At 40.9% G+C, this 26,670-nt stretch overlaps 3 protein-coding genes across 4 annotated transcripts; 2 read left to right on the top strand and 1 right to left on the bottom strand.

Moving 5' to 3' along the window:
• Positions 1-1,660: 1,660 nt before the first annotated feature.
• On the top strand, positions 1,661-2,857 carry htr1fa (5-hydroxytryptamine (serotonin) receptor 1Fa). The gene has a single exon (XM_070914775.1). The coding sequence runs from the start codon at positions 1,661-1,663 to the stop codon at positions 2,855-2,857; it is 1,197 nt and encodes a 398-aa protein (XP_070770876.1).
• Positions 2,858-5,866: 3,009 nt separating this feature from the next.
• On the top strand, positions 5,867-14,970 carry znf654 (zinc finger protein 654). Its single transcript, XM_070915315.1, has 12 exons — positions 5,867-5,992; positions 7,333-7,478; positions 7,852-7,933; positions 8,232-8,367; positions 8,953-9,155; positions 9,431-9,567; positions 9,818-9,959; positions 10,342-10,626; positions 10,710-11,898; positions 12,189-12,972; positions 13,634-14,712; positions 14,816-14,970. The coding sequence occupies exons 1-12, from the start codon at positions 5,867-5,869 to the stop codon at positions 14,818-14,820; spliced, it is 4,314 nt and encodes a 1,437-aa protein (XP_070771416.1). The 3' UTR covers positions 14,821-14,970.
• A 3,121-nt stretch (positions 14,971-18,091) lies between these two features.
• LOC139292281 (uncharacterized) lies at positions 18,092-26,670 on the bottom strand. Of its 2 annotated transcripts, XM_070914558.1 has the most exons (12): positions 26,651-26,670; positions 26,506-26,569; positions 24,696-24,935; positions 24,383-24,500; positions 23,001-23,153; positions 22,628-22,822; positions 21,573-21,646; positions 21,088-21,285; positions 19,911-20,048; positions 19,733-19,822; positions 19,438-19,581; positions 18,092-19,061 (listed from the first exon to the last, which is right to left on the bottom strand). In XM_070914558.1, the coding sequence occupies exons 3-12, from the start codon at positions 24,933-24,935 to the stop codon at positions 18,933-18,935; spliced, it is 1,479 nt and encodes a 492-aa protein (XP_070770659.1). In that variant the 5' UTR covers positions 26,506-26,569; positions 26,651-26,670; the 3' UTR covers positions 18,092-18,932. The 2 variants fall into 2 exon arrangements, with proteins under 2 accessions (XP_070770659.1, XP_070770657.1); XM_070914556.1 differs by having other exon boundaries at positions 26,506-26,662.

Here is a 26,670-nt window from a genome sequence, read left to right on the forward strand (position 1 = left end):
AAAGGGTATTATAGTGTACCAGTAAGTGTTAATTATGGTTCAACAGTAAAAGGTGGATATAGATATCTATATAGAACCCTTTTTGTCAAGAAGGGGCTTTGGAAGTTTTTCTGGTGAATTATATTAGTAGACACTTGAAGGCCATGTTTTAGGGTTAAGTGAACTGAGGTCTCTTATCTCATTCTGTTGTTATGTACTGTAGCCTTGCCGCCCCGTTCACCCACCCACCTACCCCCGGACATACCGTCCGGGAATCGAACAGTCTCAGTAGATACCTGACAGTCAGAGTTTGGCTGCCTCTGCTCCATCACCACATTAAGTAAAAGTGCTGTACTTCTTGTGTTTCTATAGCAACAGTTCCCGCTCATGTCTTCAGGATACTGAGCAATGCAGAGAGTGAAGAAGAGCTGCAATGACAGTCATTCCTGGGCATTTTGATTTTATCATAGTGGCTGTTGGTAAATTAATGGTTGACCAATATACATATATTACCAATATAGAAAGAGTGATGTTTTTGGATTGAAGCTGCCAACACAAAATATTTCTGTCTGATGTTGTATGACTTTACATGCAAGTATGTTTATGCTAATATTTCCAAAACAGAGATCTACCAAATTTTAATCTGATTGAGTTTGAAAGCCTCTGAAACAGCATTTCGACAGTCATGTTATAATAAATAGAAATCAGGATAATCATACTTATAACCAAGCCAATGAATTATGTTACTAGATTGACCCTACTTGGAAAAGCAGAAGTCATATTGGTGAATACTCAATTGATCAGTTTGGAATAAGAGCCACAGATCCAGGGTCAGAGAAAGTGGTCCACATGAATTAAGTGAATTTAAATTCAAACAGGCATGCAAACATTAGCTTTTGAAAAAAAACATTTACTGCATCTGCAGTGATTTGTACTGTTGTGTAGGTGTACTCGTCCTTGACTGATCTTTACTCTCTTGTGTTGCTGTTAAGTGTTTTTTCTCTCCAATCTCCAGTCTCTCCCTATCCTGCTGTCCCTCTCTTTCTCGCAACATCTCTCTCTTGTTCTTTCATTCTGCATTGACTGGGTCTTGAATTCACAACTTTAGATACCAGGGGCAGGTCATGATCTTGTCGCGCTACCTACCTCTCTCTTGTTCCCTCTCCCTCTCCCTCTCCCAGGTGTTGATGAGTGACAGAGGTGATGTGATGGCGGAGCTAGCAGGCAGGACAGATCAGAGCAGACTGTCTGCTTTACACTGAACCAACTGGATGCAAGACGTTAGAGCCTAGACAGGTAGGACTGGATTGCTAGATTTTTGCTTTGGCAAACTCTTGTGGGCAAGTTGAATTAAAGGTTTTCAAAGCAATGCCAACCATTTAATGTTTCAAGACCTTGAGCAAGTCCATTATCTTTAAAAGCACATTTTGAATGAAAACTTTATGTATGAAGTACAGAAATGTTTTAAAGGAGAACAAGGTGGGTGAAGAATAATAACATTCTTGCAAAAAGTGAATTTTATGGCACTAAAATGTTGACTGACTGATTATGTTCTATGCCAGATTTTAACCAGATGAAAAACAAATAATATACACAGCAGTCACAAAACATATTGACTCTAAATACAATTTCCTGAGGATTTTTGCCTAATGCACAACTCTCTTTTCATTCTCTTTACAGAATGGATTTCCCCAATTTTACTGAAGGGGTGTTTGCCACAAACAGCAGTGGCAATGACTCTCTGGAGACCACTAAGCTCCCTCCCAGTAAGGTCCTACTTACGGTGACCCTGTCTGTACTGGCTATCCTGACTACATTCTTCAACTGCCTGGTGATCACAGCTATTGCAGTCACCCGCAAGTTGCACCACCCGGCCAACTACCTCATCTGCTCATTGGCAGTGACGGACCTGCTGGTGGCTGTGCTGGTCATGCCCTTCAGTATCATGTACATCCAGAAAGAGAGCTGGGTCATGGGCCAGGTGGTGTGCACCATCTGGTTAAGTGTGGACATCACCTGTTGCACATGCTCCATCCTGCACCTTGCTGCAATCGCCATCGATCGCTACAGGGCCATTACTGATGCTGTGGAGTACTCTCGCAAACGCACGGGGGCCAGGGCTGGGGCAATGGTGGCAGTGGTGTGGCTCTTGTCCATCCTCATCTCACTTCCTCCTCTACTGTGGCGACACTACAGTGGGGATGCAGAGCAGAAAGACCAGTGCATCATCATTCACCATCACATGGCCTTCACCTTGTACTCCACCCTCGGAGCATTTTACATCCCCCTGTTGCTCATCCTCATCCTCTACTACAAAATCTACCGGGCCGCTCAGACCCTCTTTATACGCAGGGAGGCCAGCCGGGCTAGCCGTCACTCATGTATGACCAATGGGAGCATGATCCCGTCATCTTACCCTGCTGGAGATGGTGACGTCGATGGGGGACCTCGAAGTCCGGAGCCCATAAGCCCCCCAGAAAAGTCTTTCTCTGAACCCTCAACTGAGGAACCTCCACGAGAACGGGTGCGCGTATCCGTAAAGGCTTTCCAGTGCAAGTCGCGCCGGCATGAGTCACGTAGTGAGTCACGTCGGAGCCAGTTTTACCAAGGACCACGGATCTCAGGTTCACGGGAGCGCAAAGCGGCATCCACGTTGGGGTTGATAATAGGGGCCTTTGTCATCTGTTGGTTGCCATTTTTTGTCAAGGAGGTGATCGTCAACACTTGCGGTTCTTGCAGTACTTCGATGGAGATGGCTGACTTTCTGACATGGTTGGGCTACCTTAACTCGCTGATCAACCCCCTCATCTACACCATATTTAACGAAGACTTCAAAAAAGCTTTCCAAAGACTCGTTAGGTGCAGTCATTACCTCTGATGGTTACAGTTATGCATGATCATACCCATACAACACCACACACATGTAACTGAGAAGAGACATACTAAAGGCTGGAGGTCAGAGCATACTGACTGAATACTGACTCAATGACTGACTCAAAGAGAATAATCTCAAACAGGAAAAGGACTGACACCCATTTATAGACACTCCACCAGGCACTCCAACATCCTAAATGGCACCAGCTCAGCAATGAGCTTTGCAGCAAAGTTCCACATTGAAATCCAAGTCCTGCTATTAATAGAACAGCCTGTGATTTCCTTGATGTTAATTGGTGTGTTTCAAGGGACACTGACATGTTGGTTGTTAGAAAATGGGCCATTGCTGACCTTTTTGAGGTCTGGGTTCTGAGCATTAGTGATCAGCCCCATTTAAAGGTCTTGAAATAGCTGGCCATTCTGTCTGTTCCAGCTAATGACCCCCCCCCCCCCCCCCTATCCAGTCCAAGCTGCTAGCTGAAATACAGAACATATGTAAAATACCACAGCATATCAAGTGGTGGCTTTCTGCGGCCATTATGTTATGGAGGGTGACTTTTATCTAATTGACTGTCGCAGTGATTGTTAAAAGAAATAGTTGAGTTTGAATATGGTGTGTATTCAGCCACGTAAAACATTCCAACTTACTGAACTTAACATACCATACCATTTTCTAAATGTTTAGGATTAACAGCTAAGAATGCCTTCAATGTGAAGAAAATGTTTTCATGATCTAGGACCAAATCATACCATTGATAACACATTCTGAATTATACAGAAATTACTTGGGGACCAATATAAAAATTCAGCTTGTTTCAACTTTCACTACAAAAGGTTAACTTTTGGAGAAGGTATTAGGGTTACAGGTTCTATGAGACACTGCCACTTTAATTGATGTTTTTGCACAACCTTTTATGTTTCTTTCAGTTATTTCTTAAGGTATTTATTTATTTATTTATTTATCCAGTGGCCATAAAACACACAATTCCCATCTGACTCCCACGCCATAGCCTGCAGTAGGTTAATGAATGTGAGAACCACCGATGGAGAAATCCTCATTACATTAATCCCACTCAAGTACTTGGAATAGAACTACTATTTCTTTACTGCCTCCAAGAGGATACACGATATGTTGATGGAAATATTGTGGATGAGTCAAGTGCGAGGGTGTACTGTATGCCAGAGAGATAATACAAGGTGTGTCATATGCTTACATACATCTTTGACAGTATGACCAGTATTTGTATACTGTTTCTGTCTTTGTCTCTCATTGTCTCAATAATTAATAATAAACAGTCCACATATGAATGATATTCCCCTGTTTTTCTCTGGGTTAATGATAATTTTCTGGGTGAAGATTTGGTAAGTGATATGAGTGCAGTATATGTACTCTATGTGTATGGAGAGAATGGTTGCAGGAATAACAGAAATGATAACTCACTGATAATCTGTGTGTGTAAATGAATGTTGATATGATATACTGCAACCCCATATTTCAGTCTGCTGAACAGAATGTATTTTCAATATTCTGATTTGATGGTGCCACCTTGTGGCTAGCACAAATACTGCAGACTTTCCAGTTGGCTGTGATAAACTGCATCTCTCTCTTTCACAGATACAACAAAGACATTAATGAAATCTGGAAGGTGTATATGGTATTGTTCATTTGGCCTCACCGATCAAACAAATAAAAGCAATAAAATAAAAATCAGCATTTATGTTCAAGTCCTCTCTGTGTTACACGCTATGTTTCATTGAAAAGATATGTTTGCTTATAAAAAGATAATATACAAGAAATATTCCAAAAGAAGACATCAAACCAAAAACTAAATGACTAAATTCACTCTAGCTTATATATGATGGTGAGTCTTTTCCATTGCATCCACATCTTACCCAGCAAGCAAGTAATTGGCCTTCAACAGAGACTTTTTCCTTTCTTATTGAACATATTGTTATGAGGATCATGTTCAAATATTGTATTGTAATATATCTATTTTGAAAATAAGGGAAGAAAATGGAGCAGGTGCAGACAGAAAAGTGCTGCCTTTGGTACACATGGTGTGGCCAGCCGTTTCACCTGTCGGTCAGGAGCTGAGGGAAGCTGTATAAGTGGAAGTTCACTATCCCTCCTTCATTAAGGCACACCACGCAGGAAAACCGTACAACTAGTGGGAATCACTAGCAACCAGGACGAAAACACACGACTACCACAGAGGTACCACTGCCAGGAACAGAGCCAGGGTTCAGCTGTGGTTTGCAAGTGTTTTGCCCCTGCCCCACCCACACGTTTTCACAGAGTTTGAAATATAAAACTTAAAGACTAGAATTGAAGTGCTTTCAAACCCACTGAGCCCCCATCTGTTATGAAAGGGGCTTGCTGCCCATTCTGTCTCCATAGCACAAAAACAACTGCAGCAGCATAGGTGTATGTACACCCCTCCAGGGAACATCAGTGAAGGCATCAGGCACACACAAAGAAAAGTCCTGTCTCTTTCTCGAGTATGGCATGGAGAACAGGATGCCTCCAGCTGAATCACCCAGGCTCTAAAATAACTGTCTAGTCTCATTAATCTTGATGTCCAGTTTGTTGATGATAAATAAACAGGCTACATTTGAAAAACGAGTTAATAGTTCTGTGTTCACTGTGAAGAATGAACTATCTGAAGTTTTGAATCTCTGCAAGTTGATTTGCATGTGGAATACACAGCTCAAAGACTGCCTGAAAGGTAGGGAATAAGCGTAAAAACATAAGGTACGTTATTTAGTTTGACAGTGGATTTATCTAACACTTTTATTTTAATCAACCCGCCTTCGTGTTTTTAAACTTCAAGATACATTTAAAATGGTTGGATATGACTGCTTGTTGTATTTTGTTAATAACCTTAAAAACTTTATTAGTACGTTTGTAATTATTTAGTTGCCAGGTTTGTAGTGTTTTCCTACGGGTTGAAGGAGGATGCTGCTACGTTACAGACCTGGCAAGTTTGACTATGCGCTGGATACAGCAGACAGTATGGCGGACAGCGAAAGTGATTTAGAAACAGACGGGCTTGAATTAGCTCTGGACACATTGTGTAATAGACACTGCAGCAATCAGTCGTCTCTGAACAGCAAAGGCTATTGCTCTGAGTTTTGTGAGGTATGTTAGACTCCATTTTATTAGATGGTCTACCTAGTCGGTGTGTGTTTGTTGCTAACGCTACTAGCGTCACTAGCTAGCGTTAGCCTCCAGACTAACCTAGCTCTATTTATGCAGTTGTGTAGCTAAGACTGTGGCATACCCCGTCAGAAACACAACAGAAATGGTAAACAAAATGTATATAGATATAAACTGTGCTCCTGGCTAGGTAACTAGGTGCAGTAGCTGTTAACTGTTTTTCGAGATATCTGCCTGACATTTGATAATAGCTTTATAGCTAGTCAGATAAGCTAAGCTAATTATCGGTATGAGGTTAACATAGTGAGCTGTGTTTCGCTAAACTATTAAGTAATTATTACCAACACTTTGTTTTAAAAATGAAGTAATGCACAGCATAGCCCGTTCTCAAATGCCAGTAGTTGAAATTCCGGGTTAATAGTAGGTAAATACAAGATTTAACTAGCTACACTCACCAATGGGAAACTTGATTTTTTTTTTAGCAATCATGTATTAGCAGTAACGCTAACGTTAGTTTAAACACTAACTAGCCACCTCACTTTACGGAGAGGTCTCTGTTACCATGGAGATGTCAGTCAGAATAGAATTATGGCATGATAAACTATTAAACATGACAAGATATCACACCACAGTAAACTCAAGAATGCTGAAAGTTAGGGAAATGCTTTATTAGATGAGTAGTTTGTGTCTTCATGTGCACAGGGAATATTTAGAATACTTCATTGGTATGGACACCGTATTGAATACTTATCAATATATGTGTGCCATGATTCATCCTGTAGATTAACATTTCTAACTTTGAATCAAGATTAGGCAGGTACTTTTGATGTACCACACACAGCCAAGTGATTATCTGTATTTTTGTCTAATTGTTGTGGCCAAATAATACAATTGTCCCTAACCGATTGTAGGCAGCACACTATTTGCAGTCGGTGTCCAGTAGGGTTGAATTGTTTAGTGTTCATTTTTCATGGCCATGACATTGGTCAGACTAGAATGCATGACATTAACATGGCACATTATATTAACTTGATTAGGTTAAATGTAATTCAAGTTCTAATGTTATCAACGTTAATAACTTCCTCTAGCCCTCTGTACTTACAAGTAACATCCACAGGTGACATGCTCCAGCACACTGAAACAAACCATGTCTGAATGTGCTGAATTTTTTTAATCAAATGTTTAACTGGTAAAAAAAAAAAAATTGTGGTGATCAATTTTATAATATATGCTGTATTATAGGATTATAAGATGCTGTAAGATAAATTGTTATTGTATTGAAATGACTAAATATTTGAATGTTTTTGTGGTGTCCTCCACAGTTGGTTGAGGAGTACACAGGGCAATGGCAAGTTCCTCTTCCTCAACTGAAGGTGCTGCGGACTGCACTGAGCAGTTTCACCAAAGCCACTGCTGCCTTCCCTGATGACTGTCAGCACATCCACTATGTTCTCAGCAGTCTGGCCTTGTATGTACTTTGCTTCTTGAAAACCGAATATGTTTTGAATGTCGATAAACAGGCCCACTGTATTTTCCATTCTTAATTCAGTAACTGTTACCAGAAGGCAGGACACGTCAACTTCATCGTAGAACCAATTGCTGCGATTAGGAGCCATGTGTGGAACTATTTTAGCATGAGTGACCCCTGTGGGAAAACTGTATCTTTTAATGTTGGTATCTTTGTTGACCAGCATTTGCTCTCATTTAGATTGGAATAGCAAATGCTAAGTAGTGGCATAACAATGTGCTCATTATTTACTCTTTGACAGTAGCACTTATATGGAAAAGAACTGATTAAGATGTTTTTTTTGCAAACTAATGTTCCTTTCATTGTCTTGCAGGAGCTTCTTTGAACTGATGCTGTTTTTCAGCAAAGAAGAATTTGTGGAAAAGCCTTTGAAAGAGATCCTTGATTCGTTTCAGGTGAGAAAAAGGGACCCATTGTCTCAATCCTTATTTTTCTCATTCACACAACACACTTTCATAAGACCCAGCTACCATACCTTGCCATTAGTTGTGAGTGTTATCAGCACCTAGCCGAAACCACTACCACACAGCTAGTCTTACCCCAATGTTTTATTATCAAAATAACAACTACTTCAGTGTTTGCTACATTGTAATTGTTTTAGTTGGCAATTATGAACAAGAGTGTCTTAAAAGTCCTAGCTGTGGTCAAAAGTAAAAAAAATTGAATGAACCAGCTTTTTACCACCCTTTGCAGGAGTGCCATGCTCAGCTCCTGAGGCACAGGAACATCTACCTTCACCATGTGAAGCAGATCATCAAAGCTGGAGGCCCATGGGAGAATCCAGTGCTGCAAGGAATCCTGAAGGAGGCAGACATGCCACTAAAAGAGGGTAGGCTCATGACCATATTCAACGACTGATATGGCATGCACACAGAGAACACTACATAGTCAAGTGGGTCACCCCACTCCTGTGACCGACCATTGATAAGACACAATGAGGTTGTGTCATCAACAGACATAATGAGTTTAATGTAGAGGTACAGGTAGAAGAGTGAGAGCACACAGCTTTGTGGAGCAGCTGTGCTAATTGATAGGGAGCGTGACAGGTTGTGTTCTAGCCTTTCCTTGCTGTCTATCATTCAGTAGTCACTGTCAAATCGCACTGTCAAATGGAGTTCAGCTGCTGCTGTTTTCTATGGATTTCTTCTGAATAGCTGTGCTGAATACAGATACACAAACATGACTTCAGCATTGGAGTACAACAACAGGCTGTTTCTTACTGTGTTTGTTATGCCTAAATAATAAGAAACCTAATATTTTAGAATACATGAAACACTTCATGCCATCTTATGAGAGATCGACAAAACTCAAGGACCAATATAGAATTCTAATTACACCAACATCAGTTTTATTCTGTTTGACATCACCCTTGCCCACATTTGTATGTAAATACATGTAATTCCCTCCCATGCAGTTGAGGACTACTTAAGCTCAGAGTTGCCGGTATTCTTTGAGCTGCGGGTTCGCTATCTGCAGGCCTGTGAACGAATGCAAGAGGCCAAGGCCCTGGCTAAAAGCTGCCTGGAAAATCGTGAGGCTGGAAAGCATCTGTACTTCCATCAGGCCTACCTGACCTGCCTCTACAAGGCCTCGCTGCATGAACACCTTCACAAGGAGGTAAGAGACAAAGAGTGGCAAAATGGATGTGAGGCATTGTGGGTTTGTGTAGAACATGTTTTAAATAGTCAAATATATGTATCAAACAGTAGTAATTTAATAAATGATTAAACGTCAACTGATGCTGTATTAAATGATTGTGAATGGACCCTGTAATTATGAGCAGACAATTGAACGATGATTCTTTTATTCCTGGTATCCCTCATTGATAGAAATGCATTTTGATTTACTTTGTATTTGGTGTATTGTTTATACGCGTGTGTGTGCTTCTACAGATGGCAGAGATAGATGGCCGTGATGCAGTGGAGATCATCTGCAACACGGAGAGAGTTGAAAAAGATGAGCTTCTGTTGTCGCTGTGTAAAGCTTTCCTTACCCAGCAGCTACACAATGGAGACATGTACTACATCTGGTAAGAATGACCTTTAGACATGTACATCGCTCTAATACTATATCGGACTGTCCTCATCAGTGTTCGTAGTTGATGTCAGGTTTTACCAAGTGTTTGCTCAATGTGTATAATGAACCTTGTAGTAAGGGGAGGCAGGATGTTTGGTTCAGTACCCCCTCTGTTTACTGACTCAGGAATTAGAACAGTTGTTGCTTAATTAACTTATGACTGAGCCAGATGTCTTTGATTTGTCACCCGCTGCCTCCTGCAGGGACCTGGTGTTCATCTGGAGCAGGTTGCATCTTAGGGCCCATCCCTCCAGACAAGGCTTCCTGGCTGAGTGCTTGCAGTTGGCTTCTTCTGCCACCAACGTCAGAGCCATCTTCCCCTTCATCAAACTGGTCACCACAGAGGTGCGACTGACGTAGACGAGTAGAAAATATTCTGCACGCTGTTCGAGGCTTGCATCTGAAACATGTATGAACCAACTGACAATACTTCGATCTGACAAGGATCTTACTCACACTTCATACCTGCAGAAGATATTTGTCAGATCAAAACATCCTTTACACTGTTGGAAACACACTTCAATTTGGTGTCATCACTATCTCCATAGGAAAACAAAGCCTTATGATGGTGCTAATCTGCCAGTGATCTCGTGTAGAGGACAATGTTGAAACAAAAATTACTATTTTGTTTTTAAATATTACGAAGTATATCATTCCCTTATGTCAAAGATTCTCCTATCTACAATTTTACCATGTTTTAATCATTAGTATGTTTGTTTTTGGACAGCTGGGGGGTGAAGGAGTCCAGGTCTGTGTGGAGCTTTGTGCCAGGGCCTTGCAGCTGTGTGACATGTCAGCTGACAGTGTAACCCGGTCCCTGGTCTGCAAGACCATCGCCTTCCTGCTGCCTCATGACCTGGAGATCTGTCGAGCGTGTGCCCTGCTGGCCTTCTGCCAGGAACGCAGCCTGGAGGCTTACCGAACTGTCTGCCTGCTTTACATGCATCCTGACCAGGAGCCGCATCCCCACAACAGCCCTGTCCGGACCAATGTTCGCTTCCATATTCTGCAGGTGAGAGGGGGTGAAGAGAGATTGTATTATATGATATAAATGTATATTGAATATATTAGCATTACATTATCTTTATTTTCCAGATGCTCAAGGAACCCCTGTGTTTTGACCCTGAGTTTTGGAACCTCCTGACCCTCAGGACCCATTGCTTGGAGTTGATGAGTGACAAGGTCAAGAAGGCTGCTGTTCTCAGTGAGATGAAGGAGGAAGAGGAGAAGGGATACAGTGAAGAGCTGTATTGTGTAAATGACTCATGCACTCAAGGTTTCAATTCCTGCCAGTGCACTGAAGCTGCATTTGTGAACCAAGACCTTCCAGAAAAGACAACTATGGATGGAGAGGTGAAAAAGCATGTTGCCCCATCCAATAATGATCTTCTGAAGAGGAGAAAATGGACGAGAAGGTTGCGAAGGAGAAAACAATGTCTGTCTGACGATGAGGCCGACGTTGGGGATGATCCGGAGATCAAATACAATCTCAAATCCACCTCTTTAGGCAATAACCCTATATATTCACTAAGGCGCAATCACACTAACATGGAAAATCCTGCTTCTGTAAAACTCCCTCTAAACCGCAAGAGAGAATACTTGTCTAGATGTGTGAAGAGCCAAATTTTGAAAAGGAAAGGTCAGAAGAAGAGGTGGTTGCAGGGTCTTCCTAGGCTGGAGCAAGTGCAGACGGTTAAGGAGAAGAAGAAGGTCAAAGTTAAAGTTAAAGGGAAAAAACGTGTATGGACGCCTTTATCGAAGCTGGAACTCTCCTTCCCTGATAATGAAATATCCCTGACAGAGGAGGAGTCTGGTTTTGAGGAGATAACTGACACAGAAGACAAAGAGCAGGATATGCCTCACCTGGAGAATGAACTTGAACAAAATATTGAGCAGAATGAGAATCGACATGAGCAGATGGATGATCTTGAGAAGGAGAATGGACTCGAGGAACATACTGACTTGGTCTGTGGTAGCAGTCTCAGTGAACAAACCCAAGAGGAATCTCAAACACAGTTTGGTTCAAAGCATTGTGAAGGTCCTCCTAGTGAGCCTCAGGTTGCTGTTCCTGCTGTTGAAGCTGACCCTGAGCTTGATGGTCCACCCTTAGAGTTATTGGATTGTCCAGTAGAACTGTTACACAGCTACTCTCTTAAATCCAAAAAGCCTGATGGTGATAAACTACAACCTCCAGAATCTACGGCATCAGATGCGCTTAATGGCGACACAGGACAGGAGCCCCAACCCACAGTGAAAACAGAAGTGTCAAACACAGAGGTCAGTTGTTTGTTTGTTATTATCCTCCCTGGAATTTCATAATGTAGGGTCATAATTACTGGGTACATGTATTTAAAATGTTTTTTTAATCTTGTCTTACTTGTTAGATGATGCATTAGCAGCATTTTGCTTAGAGTAAACTATACTGCAGTGGAATGGGTGTGTTTCCACACACACTTGTGAAAACTTCAGGAAGAATACTTTTGTTTGGAATTTTGTTTGATATTCTGCTGACTTTTTCTTTTGAATTCACAGCACTGATATCCGTGTTTTTTTTGTCTTTTCTCCAGGTGATAGCCAAGAGAACGTGGAAGGACAGAGTACTCCGTACTCAACAATACGCCCACTTGATGCATCACTGCAACTTCTGCCGCAAAGACTATAAAGGCTTGAATGTTATGAGGCATGCTCTCTCACACCTTAAGAGTAGGAAACTAAGATGTATACTCTGTGGAAAACGCTTTAAACAGCTCCCTACTGCCAAAAAGCATATTCTGGACCACATTGATGAAATGTGCAAGCAGAAACCCCCTGATAAGGAGCCATGCACTGAGGATACTCCAGCTGCTAATGGAATAGTAGATAATGTGGAAAATCAGAGCCAGCCTCAGGACGAAAGTCGGACTTTCATTTCCGATGAGGAAACTCCTGAACAGAAACCTGGAGGCAAAACTAAAGTGTCAAGCCTCAAGAGGGAAGATCGGATCATCAGAAACCTCCGCACCCTCATCAAAAAGACGTCAGTGCTTCACAAAAAGTGCAAGAACCCTAATGCAAATATATTCAAGCAGGTAGACTTCAAGGATGAGCAGGTAGTCATTAAAGATGGCCTGGTGATTGTAAGAGATCCATCTGTGCTGGAGAAGGAGGAAGAAGGAGAGGCAAAGGAGAGGTCAGCGGGAGAAAATGGCTATGGCTTGGACATCACGTATCACTTGTGCCCCTCAGAGTCCTGTGATAGAGTATTCTTGAGGATCAGCACCACATTAACAAAGCATGCTATCAAATGTCATATTAGCGAAGAGAAGGTGTTGGAGAAGACTTTTGTTTGGGCCAAACACAAGTGCACCCTATGCCTCAGGTAAGACGTACAGTATATCGGGCATCCCAGACTTCCTTATATACAGTTTAATGTGACCATCTTCACACATTTATCCACCTTATTATTTAAAAAAATCTTCCATTGTGCACTGTGTACAATTAAAACGTGGGAACCTGGATGGCATATACACCACAAGTGTTTAAGTTATGAATCAAAACACATCTCTTTCCTCATGAGTAAATGCATATGGGACAGATAATGTAAAACATGATGACACACCAATAGAGATTAAAGCAGCACGTTCCTATCTTAAATACAAGTTTTGGTGCTTTTTTTTTTAATTCCAGAGTTTTAAAGGCTAACCAGTTGTTGATATTTGCAAAGTCATGTACAACTAATACAGGATCACAACCAATGTGTCTGAATGTGCTGAATGTGTAGGTAAAAAAAGATGAAGAGAAGAAATTTCTTGATTAACCTGCCAACTAGGTGTGTAACGATACAGTTAGTACTTCATCCACAATACAGTGTTCATCAGTTGATGCACTCATTTTTAAGAAATTTACAAATATTACAATCTGTGACTACAAAGCCACTTATTTTTCCCCCAGGTGTCAGATGTACAAGAATTGTTTTCAAATTTCACCTTTTTTAAACATTCAAAAGAAGTTATTGTGCTGACTGTGCTTTCCACCAACAGGCAGATACAGTTTCTCCAGCATTATAAGGACCACATGAAGCTCCACGATACTCCTCTCCAGCACTTCTGCTACCATCTGGAGTGTAACCAGCGCTTCTTGACACAGCAGGAATTAAAGGACCATGTCAATACTCACCAGCCCTTCAGACCTCAATGTCCATTCACAGACTGTGAGAAGCTTTTCTCAAGCCTTCAAGGTCTCTATGACCATGAATGGAGACACTACATCCCAGCGCCTCAAAGAGAGGAGCTAGAGTTGGGACCCAGCAGACCGAAGCAGCAAAGTGCTGAGGCGCCGTGGAAGCAGAGGGTGAAGGTTGAGGAGATATGGCTGCAGAGTAAAAAGGGGCAGAGGGAGAGTCCCCTCCCTGATCAGGCTTCTAATCTTGAGGATTTCAGAGAAATTAACAAAACTGAAGATCAACCTTGTGAAGTAAATGTCCCAGACAGCAGCCAAGACCTGTCTAAATCTGATAACTGCTCAGAGAAAACAGTCAGCTATGAGCCCACAGACGACAGCAAAGCTGTCATGAATGGATATGAGAACGAGACAACAAACCAAGTGTCAGAGGGAAAGATCTCCACTTCCCATACTGGTGCTGCTCCTGCAACTCCAAGTAAGAGCAGTCGAAAAAGAACGCCTGTCGAGTGGGACCCCTTGAATGTCCGAGACCTGGAGGATTTGTCCACTTTGGCTGAGGGAGTCCAGCAGAAACTGGGAGAGCCACACATCACTGAGCACAAAACCTTCAAACCTGAAGATCCCTCCTATGCGACTTTTGTCAAAGCCCCCTTCATCCGGCCGCCACCCTCCACCTACCTGGATGAGTCTCTGCTCTCAATGCGCAAGAGGAGGTCCACTGACGAGGCTGCTCCGAGGAAAAATGTTTACTGGAGCAATAAGAAAAAGAAGGAGCCTGCCCTAGAAAAGCAGCAGGTGGATAATGTGGCCCCTGAGCAGAAGATCAGGCATCGCTGTGAAAAATGTCTTTCCTCCTTCAGCAGCTCAGAAGAATTACAGAAGCACCAAGCCCTTAACACCTGCTCTGCACTCTTTGGCTTTGATTCTGACGATGAAAGTAAGTATGCTTGATTCACTGATTCACTGTATCAAGCCATTATTGTATGAATATTTATAACTCACTTGAACTACTGGATAATCAATGTGTTTTTTATCTTTAGGTTAGTGCCAAGTGAAGAGGAGCTGTAACTGGAGTGACCATTGTACCTGGCTCAGGGCAAGCATTCAAGATAAAGGAACACTGGAACCCTTTCTTAATACTCAGATATAATACTTATTTCATTCTTACATACCAGTTAGTAAACAAAGGGGAAATATGTGCCAAAATGATTAATTGGAGGACTTTTTTGTCTCCTAATTTAATTGATAGAACCTTTTTTGAAGCAATAATTTTTTACAGTTAAAACTAGTTGTGAACACATGCATAAGACATCATATACTCTCGTAATATATGATATTCACCTTTTCAAACAACATTGGTCATAAAAACACAAGTTGATCTGAAAATAACACAAATGCTTGGGGACTGAGTAACCAAATAAATAATTAGACCACAGGATGCCTGGGTCTACAATAGAAGTTAGGTGTCGTTTGTACCATACACTGACTCTTCCCATTGGAACTTGGTATAGCTACAAAAATGAAGCCATTTCCTTGATGTGATTACTTTTGGTTGTTTTTCAGTTTAACCTGTTGACACTATGAAGTATATGTCCATTTCAGTCATACACTGAAGACCTTAACAGTCAGGTAAAGTAAGCCAGTGATTTTAGACAAAAGGTCCCCCAACTAATTTTTTTCATGGACAAACAATAATTTATTTTACACACTAATAATTTATTTACGAAGAAAATGGGTTGGCATTAAGGATCTGGCTTTGAAAAGTTTTTTCTCATGCCTTGCTGGCATTACTTGGTGACAGGGGGTGTCCTGTCCCACTCAGAGGGACTTTCTGCACATTTGGCTCCCTCACCTGTGGTGTTGAAAATTAAGCCAGAAACATGGCATCATTAATTGCTTTAGCTTATGATTCGAAAGCCTTATCTTATTTTATCCTGAGAGGATGGATTTATCAACCGTATAAAATATGGTGAAAAAATGTTAATTGGTGGAAAGATGAGCTCAATGCGTGTTGTCCTTATTGTAGTCTTCCAAATGAATCTTGCTGAGCTTTGGTCTTAGTAGAGAGGATGTATACAAAGTCTCACTAGAGGTGACAATAACAATGGACATGTGGTGGTCGTGTCCTCTCTCCACATCTCTATACAGTTGAATGAGGTGTTTTTGTTGGTAAGCAGGATTGTCAGGATTGGGTTTGCCTCTGTTAATGAGTCTTCTGGTCATGGTAAAACAACAAGAATCAATCTGCCTTCATACTGTCACACTATTATTCTGTACAGTATATGAATTATTCACAATTGTATTAGTGCCAAGACAGAATCAGTGTTAGACTCTAGGAAAAGATAAACATTAAAATCTGTAACAAAATACCAGTTTGCTTTGAATTTCTAGTTGTCAAAGTTTTTCACTTTTACTCTGTTTAACTCCATGACCATGTATTTCATCATGTAGAATATTTCACATTGGTTGTTGTATGTATATACTTTTGAGATGGTTGATCTGTTTAATAACTTTTTAATGTAATGTTTTTATGGGACTGTGCCCTTAAATCTGCTTATTTATATGTACAAATGTTAATAGACTTGATTTGTAAAGGTGATGATGATTCCCCATCTATTTTTCTTTAAGAAAAAGTGATTCAATTTGTTTGAATAAACAAATGAAACTAATATGGTTATGTTCTATTTAACACTTTTTTGTTGCACATTATTCCCATAAATGAACAACCAAAGAGTTTTTCCCCCTTCAGCATCATCTGCTTCAAAGGAGATATGTTACATGCAGTGAGAATATACAGAGAAAGAGACAGCAGACGGACTCATTATATATTTTATTTTTAGTTCAGCATTGCATATTTAATATTCATAAACATATTGCTTCATTGTTAACCCCAGGAAAGAGGAAAATAGAATGATTATGTTAGAATTGCTTGTTTAAAAAAGTTTTTGCATTACATTTTCCTGATACATGAGGTAATTTTGAGGGATGAGGACAGGGATCATCAATATACATAAATATAACCCTTTTGTTTGTTTTAGCCCACAAACTGTCCTCCCCTTTTGTTTTACTCTCAGTCACTCAATAACGGCGTTACTTGTAGTAAATCCAAGGGTGCATTAGTCACTGAAAGCATGTACTCGCAGAAAAAGAGCAGTCTATTATTAAGACTGAGTTGAATTATGGCTGGCTTTACCAAACTTGGGTTTGCGCTCTTGTATTTTTTATATTAGGGTCTAAATGACACTTTATTGGTGTAATTGGGAGGTAAATGTTAAGGTCCAACTATTTCTTATGGCTGAGCTTGCAGGCCAGAAACAAAGCAGTGACAGAGAGGCAGTCCTGCTGCAGGCCAGCGTTCAAGATTGGAGGGGTTTCCAGTATCTCATGCAGCAAATGCATTCCAGTTTTGACTCATGCTAATCTAACCATATACTTTGGTGCCGCTTACAGCTGGAAGACAAAGAAACTGACAGTTAAAAGTAGTGTGCATGACAGTGTCTTTGCGAAGGATTTATGGGCTGTGCAGAATGAGCTGCAACCGTTAGGACTATACAAAACATGCAGCATACAGTGCTTTGATGACATCAAACAACTTAATATTGTTTCCACTCACATTTTCCTTTGACCTGAGATAAGAAAATCCTTGAATTATGGAGAAAGCCCCTTAAATAGAGATTTTTCTAAGCCACACACTCCTTATAATCATATACAGTAATTATACTAAGTCTTACAAACTGTTAAGGCCAGGTAAAAAGTTGAATGTCAATGTTGGGGAAAAAAAATGAAAAAGACACCCTTGAATAAACATAGATAGCGGGAAGAACACAGTCCATTCTTCTCATGTGGACCAACAGTGGACAAATCTGTGTCAACAGGATTCACAGTTGGTGATAAACATGCAAAGTGTCAGAGTGCATCCCAAGTGGGTGAGGTTTTGCTAAATAATTCACAATATTACTTTATCTTTTACTAAATAACGGCGCTAAAAACACATCAGTAGCACTTTTTCCGATTTCAAATGGAAGACCTGGATCAAAAAGCGGGGTGAACAACCATGTGGGTTCACATTAAGAAAGGGAGAAACAAAACGCCACTAGGGGTTAGAAATTGACACTGATGAAAACATGCACAAGTCTGAGCGCTGCGTCAGTGCGCAAGGACAGAGTAACAAGTTTTTTTAATTCAGGGACAGGGTCCTACAAAGACTGCTGATTGGAAAGATGAGTGACAGTAAGTAACCAGATTTTGTTTGTCCAATGAAAAAGAGCTTGATACCTGGGTCATAGATGTTTAGAAAAGGAAAGGCTAACATCTGGTGTGTTACAGCCGCAAGCGGAGTTTGTGTTTTTATTTTAGTATTTAATATCCACTGGGCCTCATGTTAAAACTGCAACAGCTATTACTTTCTTTCCCTGTAGAAAACATCAACTTGTTTACATCTGAAATGATGGACCAGCTTTGTGGTGAAGCTGCAGCCCGCTAAACATGAATGAGTAGGTGTGTAAGTTCAAAGGGTTTTGATATGGCTTGTCAAGGCAGTGTGTTTGGATCAGCCCTGATTAAATGCTCCACATAAATACCCCAGCGAGTGTTGTGTTGGACAGAGAAGATCGTGATAATCCATGACTCCTGAGTTGCTGACGTGATAAAGTCTAGGACTGCATGGAAGCCATATTGATGATTGTTGTTATTATTATAATTATACAGTATACTTTCTGTTAGCTTTCTCTGTGATAATTTGAGGACATTAATAACACGCCTAATGTGCATTTCATCCTATTAAATACGCAGCTGCAGTACTGTGAGCAACTAGATAGACGCTCTGTTGTTATTACTTCAAACCAATAAACCTCAAATGTACAACTCATATACAGTACAGGACTTCCAAGCAAAGGGTGTAGGAGCTTACAATAAGACCTTAAAGATAGGATAAGCCTACAAGAGAAGTTTGATTCAATGGTACAGTGCAATCGCACCCGTCTTGTCACTTGGATTTACAGTTTGTTTTGCATAAAAACATTTGCATGGTTGAGGACTAGTGGGCTTTGGCGAGCACGTCACCACCAACCTCCTGGTTTTTAAGTAGATGCAGCTCAGTAGAAAGTGGACAGATGCAAAGAGACATAGCCGGACGTGTATGTATTCATGTGTGTATGCTCAGTGGGTGCTGTTGGAGCTCCAGTCGTAAGGGAGGAAGCTGACTTTGGTCTTCCCAGCAGAAAGGACACCCTGCAGGCTGGTCTTCTTCGGAGAGTCACCCATGTGCTCCACCACCCATTTCAGCAGCTACAAGAGAGACAACGTAGAAGAGAAAACACACGGTGAGGTTTCATGGTTGACACGATGGAGACTTGTACAGATGCCAACTGTTGCATTGTCTCCATCACTGGCCTCATTACCGTCTTAAACAAAACAAGACTGTTTTGTCTGTGAATAAGACTGCAAGCTTTGCTAAAACAAGGTAAATAAAATAATTAATGTTTGCTCTTCAGATGTGATTTCAATAGGCAAGTCAAGTGTAAACATTGCATACATTAATTTATACAACTTTACTTGGTCCTCAAACATGAACAGCAATTGATGACCATATTTCAGTCCGCAGACATCATTACCATCACAGTACAGAGTGCTTTATGTGTGAAGTACAGACATACAAAACTACCTTCTCATCAGTGCCTCCAAAGTCAGCTTTGTACCACTTGAATATCTGACTAAGTCGCACTTCGCTTTTCCCAGAATCCACCACACAGCCGTCGTCGTTCTCCAGGAAGGCCTCAGCCGCAATGCGGAGCTGGCTATCAATGTCCTGATAGGGTTGAGTAGATCGAAAGTGATTCAAGTTCATAGTATTTACCAGATATGTTGTACAATGACTGTAAATAACCTTCACTTCACAGAAATTAGCTATATAAAGAAAACCAACCAAATTTAGGAAAGTATTTTTTAAACCTGCTTACCTGTGGAGTGTATGTTTTAATAGGTGGGCAGCCCTTAGTGCCACAGTTCAAGGCAAAGTGAATAAGGGGCTCAGCATCCGGAAGGGCCACCTAGTGGACAACATGGGGAATTCAATTCAGCATTACATTAGTTATTCCACATAAAACTGTCACTGGTGGATCAATGAAATATTCATACTTGTAGTCGGGGGTCTGTTTTGGAGAAGGGCTTTAGAAGCTGTGCGACTCCTTTTCTGTTCCCTCTCAGAATACCATTCTCAATGTCCTGTAATGTGAACACTTCTCCTCCAATCAGGTAGCTCACATAGTTGAAGAACTACAAAATGAGACAGAAACAAATATTGTTAATATAATGTCATCCATTCCTGCGTAGGTACATGTGAATTGAATCAAAAATTAAAACCGAGCTGAAACAGCATTTTGAGAGTATCTAACGTCCGTATTGTGAAACAGTATTGGCACGGTTTAGAAAGGAGACGCCTCAACTCAAGTCATTTCCTGTATCTGTGTCATGTAGGTTGCGCCACTGCCCTGCCCCTTTAGGAGACTAGCGCCAGGTCCTGAGTCTATTCACTCCAATGAGAGAAGTGAATGTGAGCACAGATTATGACCGATTCTTTCGTCCCAAAGTGAATATTGGACCAATTTTTCACAGACCACAAATCTTCTGAACATTCTGACACTAAAACGGCATTTTTCAGACAAATTGGGAGAAAATTAATTTTGTTCGAGACCTGTCTCTGTTTCAGCCACACACACTCTCGCGAGATCTGGCAACACAGATATCACTTCTTGCTGCTGGTAACTAATGAATGTTAGCTCTGTGCCGCTAAAAGTTGAAGATTGATTGATGGGTGGATGTCATGATATTGTCGGTTGAAATTGGTTGGTTCAAGCTTATGTAAGCACACGTCAAAATTTGTTTTACAGGAAGAAAACATGATTTTGATATAAGAACACAAAGAAATAGATTTTCTGTAATTTTTTTGGCATATGTTATTAGACAGGCGCACAGTACGACCGTGGATGTAATCTAAAAGGGTTAAAAGAGAATTTTTCATTTCATCATGACTTTAAGACCATCTTGAAATGGTAACCCTTTTGCCCAATGGAGTTTAACACGACCATTCATTCAGTTTAGTATGCACATGTTTTATCTTCATATTTCAGTCTGCATGTAAAATGATGTATGTCCATTATAGAGCAACACCTTTTCTGATAACCACAGCTACACATAAAAATACTGGGAAATGCTGTTGATAGACTTAGATGCTTAGGGGTTCCAGGAACACCTGTAAGGAAACTCTATTGGGAATGTGAGGGTAGCATTTCTAAGTGCAGCTGTGTGATCATACTCTGTATCTTTGCCACATGTTGGTGGGGGCCCCCATGCGTAGGTAGCCATGGATGACCAAGGCATTGTAGATGTTGATGAAGAAGGCCAGCTTCTCCTCCCGACTCAGCGAAAGCAGCTCCACCCTCTGCAGCTGAATGGCTAGCTCACAGTAACGCTCAAAGGCAGGGCTCATTGACATGCCTTTGTAGTCCACAGACTGTGGAAGCAAGGACAACACATACAGCACATAAACTCATTTTCTCTGTAGCCACAGAATCGCTTGTATGTGACCTATTTTGTCATTTGGTTTAGCCATAGCAATGTACAGTAAGGTTGTGTAGGAAAATCTAAATGAACACACAAGGTAAATGCACATGAAACTTCAAAGAAAACAATAACTTGTAATGTATGCCACATAATCATAACCTTGCAGTTAACAACAACAACCAAACACACAGACAAATACACTCTGCGTCAGAAGCCCTCAGTTATTGAGGACATTACCTTGCCATCAGCAGAGAGATGCTCGGAGAACAATTTCAGAATCATCTCCCGTAAAAGCAAAGAGAGCTCAGCAGCTGAGAGAGAGAGAGAGAGAGAGAGAGAGAGAAAGAGAAGGAAACGGTTAATGTTGATTCGTTTAATAGCACTTTCTAGTGAGATGAACCAGAATCTTGACAATTATTGGACATATGCCATGTTTTGATGTCACGGAAAATCAACACGGTTCATAGCCCGATTTCAAAACATTAGCAATGAGCTGAGACAAAATTGGGGGGGGTTACTGGGCACTAAAACATAATCAGTAAGTGTATATTTACAATAGCTGTGAAATAAATCCATGGAAAACAAAAAAGAACAAATTGCGTAAAGATCAAGCCAACCCTGATGTTCTGCAAATTAGATTATTATGAGGAAACATTACCTGTGAGGAAAGAGAGCATTGCAGATAAATTCAAGAAAAAAAGCAGCCACACATAATAACATGAACGCTTACAAAAGCAGTGATTATAATCACCTCTGTGTTGTTAGTTAGCCTCTAGAGGTGTGCAACATTCACTTATAAATACAAAAATACAAAGCCAGGCATTATGACTTTTGAGAAGAAATGAAAACCTAACTAGTATTAACCTGTCAAAAGATGACACCAAAACCGCAGAGAAACAGAATTCAGTTTTGAGATAGGGCTTAAATGATATATATTTTTCGATTTTCCTTAGTTCCGTTTTTTATACTTTATGGGGGGTGGGGGGGGGGTTATTCATTTATTATTAAATACTACAGATATTTCCAAGGTCAAGAATAGACTACTGCATCGTAGCCATCATACAGGAGGTGGAAATCACTGATGGAATGATGATTTTTCTTCATGAGAAAGATATATCATTAACCCCTACTTCAGTTCTTACCAGCACAAAGCTCACTGACATACTACACAAACCCAAGCCAACCCAAGAGGATCATATACCAAGCCAGCAGCAAAGAAAGGACAGCGGTTAGAGAGCACTGAAGGACACCAGTCAGCGTGAACCTCACAGGCTGGCCCAGTCCTGACCTACCCTCGATGGGACTGCAGGCTGCCGTCTGTCCTGCGTTGAGGGCTGAATGAGGGTCATCCTCCAGCAGCCTGTACAGCGTGTCCATGGTGTCTTTCTCTTCTCCAAAACTGCCATCCTGCTGCCCACAGCCACGTACACTGACCATGTACTTCTTCTGCAACAATGCTAGGCCAGTATTACAGGCCTCAGCCCTTCCTGGCACACACATGGCCACAGTCAAGAGTTGACAGATCTGGATTTGACTATACTTTGCATGAATAAGGGCACTTTGAGAGAGTTCAATGAGTTACCAGATTGTTCTAATAACTTCCACAAAATCAAACTGACACAACAGTGAAAGCCTGTTTTACTGCAGGTCTACAGCCTTACTTACCCATGCCCTTCTCTTTCTGCAGCCAGTCAACCAGTTGATCACCTGAGAAGCTCTTTTTGTAAAATGTCAGTCCCCTCCTATGACTGCCAATCACACTGCCATGTTTGAGGTCCTCTACCAGGTCCGCCAACTCATCTCTCTCACACTTAAACTCTGTGAGGGCAGGAATATGCCAAGCCACACATGTACAAACAAACAGAAATACACATGTTCACACCCAGATGTGCAACTATGCAGTCCAGCATGTGTGCAAAAAAACATATCTGGTAGGTGGAAAAGGAAGCACCAAATTAGGTCAGGTCATAGCTCTTTAGGACCAAAGCAACAAATTGCTTACTGTTCATGTAAAGGCAGTTTAACTTGAGATAAATAAATCTGTTTACGTCCATAAAAATAATACGGAAAACTACATGCAACTAGTTAGCCATACAGAGTACTGCTCACAAATAACAAATTAATAATTCAGCACCACAAAGTAACAGAAAATAACTTTCAACAGGCAAAATCCTTAGTATGTCCATATATTTCCATCCAAAATCCAAACAGCATTAAATTAGAGTGTTCATGGCCTGACAACTTTGACTGTTTCTTTATCACCACATTAACATTAGGCGACACAGTGGCCTATATGCATCTCATAGCAGCCAAAACTGGGCAGTATTTGTGAAACAATATTGTCGAAGGGGCAAGGACCAATGGAATGAAAGCTTTAACATAATGATATAAATATGAAGGAATAAATTCACACTGAATTCAAATATTTCTCTAGGGCTGTGTAAGCACCTTAGAGAAATATTTAGACTTTGTTTACACTGTAGGGACCTTAATAATATAATGTGGATCTGTGAGGCAGCCTGGTGCTGCTGGGTTCATCCAGAGTATCAACTTTCCGTATCAACTGTCTGCGTGTTGGCATGGGTGACAGGAGATGAGCACACACACACACAAACAAACCTCCTGTTACCCAAACATACCACCATGTCCACATATGCCAGCGCTAGTTGTAAACACCAGATTTAGAGAGTGAATACCTCACGTTAAGGGTGTTTCCCCTCAGTGGGGCCATTTCACCATTTGACCACCCATTTCTGAGCAGACCAAACCAATCTGACACTGATCTTGTTTTCAGACTAATCCTTCAACATTAATCCCCCCAATGACTGCCCCAATGGCAGAAGACACTGCACAATAATAGTTAAAACACACCATGAACTGTGCATTAAGAACAGGTTAAGGCATTACTGACTGCAGGATTAAGACCTTTTCTGCACAAAATGTATCATCAGTGATATAATTGGCTGTTGCCACATGTGAAGGCAACAAAGCTGATCTAGAAAAAGCAAGAACTCTGTATTTTTTTGTTGGACCAGTAAATCCCTCACCTCCATCTGTGTCCCCAGACGTGTCCTCTGATTGATTCTCCTGTGGCAGCGGTGGAGCATCTGCTGGAAGAGGCTCGTCCTTGACCAGATTCACCAACCTCTGAAGCTCCTCAGGAGCCTGAGGAAGTGAAACAGATCAACACATACAGACAAGTTTAAACACAATTTTCAATAGTAGTAGATGCAATTAGGATGTTTTGATGCTGTTCAAAATAAATAAAGAAATATGTAATATTAATATATAAATGTATTATAATACATATACTAGTCAAATGGGGAAGTACTATCTTTAGGTGTTTCCACTCCTTCTCACCAATTTCTGCAGGTCATCGTTGCCCCCAACATGAATGTTGTTAAAGAAGATCTGGGGGACTGTAGTGCGTCCTGTCAGCTCCTTCACCCTGGCTCTTAGCTCTGGATGCCTCCCCACATCCACGTCACATACCGGTACTCCCAAACGCCCCAGGGTGGCCTTAGCCTGCACACAGTGTGGGCAGCCCTGGATGGAGTACACCGTTACCCGACCCAGAGCACTGCTCTCAAAATCCTCCATCTGCAGAAATAATGGAAGGACAAGAGAGCAAATACTTTTAAGATTTAGCTGTCCAGAGAAAATTGGCTGAGCTCCATGTTTTTGCGTTCTCTTTTACATGCATACACATTTATGCAGAAACAGTTATTCCCTTGTCTTCCTCTTTCTGCTCTTGGCTACTGAGCAATTGGGGATTGCACAGTATCTTTAGCCAACATATCTTAACATGAAGCATATTGGATACACCTTTTGGCCTGTATGACACCTTAAACTATTGCCCTTTTTGAGTGAGCGGGTGGTTTCACATGTTGATTTTTGCAAGATATGTTGATCTCTTTGGGAGAGTATTATAAAGCTTTGTTCTTCACGTGTATGTGTGTAGATGTGTAAGTGTATACTGTACGAGTTGCATCGTGCACGTATATGTACATGTAAAGTTATGTGCATACATGTGAGATTACATTATATACACAACTGAATTGAAAACATTTCTCTTATTTTCTATATTTAGCCCCTCCTTTGACGAGATCTGGCACATGCTGATGTTTACATATCTGGTCTCCCTCTTTGTACCACCTGAAACCCACTGATTGAGATTAACTGGTTCCAGTATGTGTATGGGTCATGGGTTCATTTGTGCTTTGTGTTCAGTTCTCCAAATGCTGTCATCAACTTTCTGTACTTTCAATGATATCGAGTGATGCTCTCCTGGCCAGTCAAGGGGTTTAAACCACAGTCTAACGTCTTTTTGCCTGCCTGGAAATGATTGGTGCAATTTCCTCTCAGCCTATTTCTGAGCATTTTGTTGTGTTGAAAGCAGGCCAATGTGAGTGTGTGTGTATTTCAACTATGTGAAATGTTAGTGACTGATTCTGTACGAAGTTAGCCAATGACAGTTCCTCATTCATTGTGACACAACCTTAGTCCAGCAGTCAGTGAATATTAGTCTAGGCTAATCAAGTGCGAGATCAAACCGCACCTCATGTTGATTTCAGTTTGTAAATGCAGTTCAAGGTCCAAGGTTTTGTCCTGATTGCTAAACAGTTTTGCCTTTTGTTTTGAACACAGTGCAATTACCTAAGGAAGACTGAGACCTTACAATTCGCATAAAAATATTTCTCGAGCAGTGACAAAACCTTCTAATTTTAGAATTATCCAAATAGTCTACTGCTTTCCACATGCAATTATTTTGTCACATTCCCTACTAAGTTGCTTATATTTTGACTGCAGACTCCAAGCAGTAAAGACGGACATTGTTTAAACTAAGAAATTAAACGCTAAAGTATGGTTGTATAAGAATCCCGAATTGTAGAATGGCAAAAAGTCTTAAGTTTAATGGTAAGAGGTGTAAACTGTTACCAACAAGCCAACTTTTTTAAAGGAGTTCCGGATGTGGATATATATTTTTATTTCAATAACTGAACAGCAATACAACGGACAAAACAAACAACCATGATTAAATCATTACACAAATATTTTAGTGACATAAGAGTAACACTATTTAACGCTGAACATAGGCCAAATTATGGACTGGCGTTAACAAGCTAACCTAATGTGGATATATCAGCAAATGATAACAACGATACGTTACCTTTCAGCGATTGACTCCCTTGGTCGGAGTACAATTTTGAATCGCACAGCTTATCCCCTTAGTCCTACAAATTAAAACATATTAGTTAATACATATGTTATGTGTAACGCTACCAAAGATTTCGCTTATCTTGCGGGTAAATTACCCAGCAGCACTGACAGTACA

This window comes from Enoplosus armatus, chromosome 11 (genome assembly GCF_043641665.1).
Source record: "Enoplosus armatus isolate fEnoArm2 chromosome 11, fEnoArm2.hap1, whole genome shotgun sequence".
Lineage (NCBI taxonomy): Eukaryota > Metazoa > Chordata > Actinopteri > Centrarchiformes > Enoplosidae > Enoplosus > Enoplosus armatus.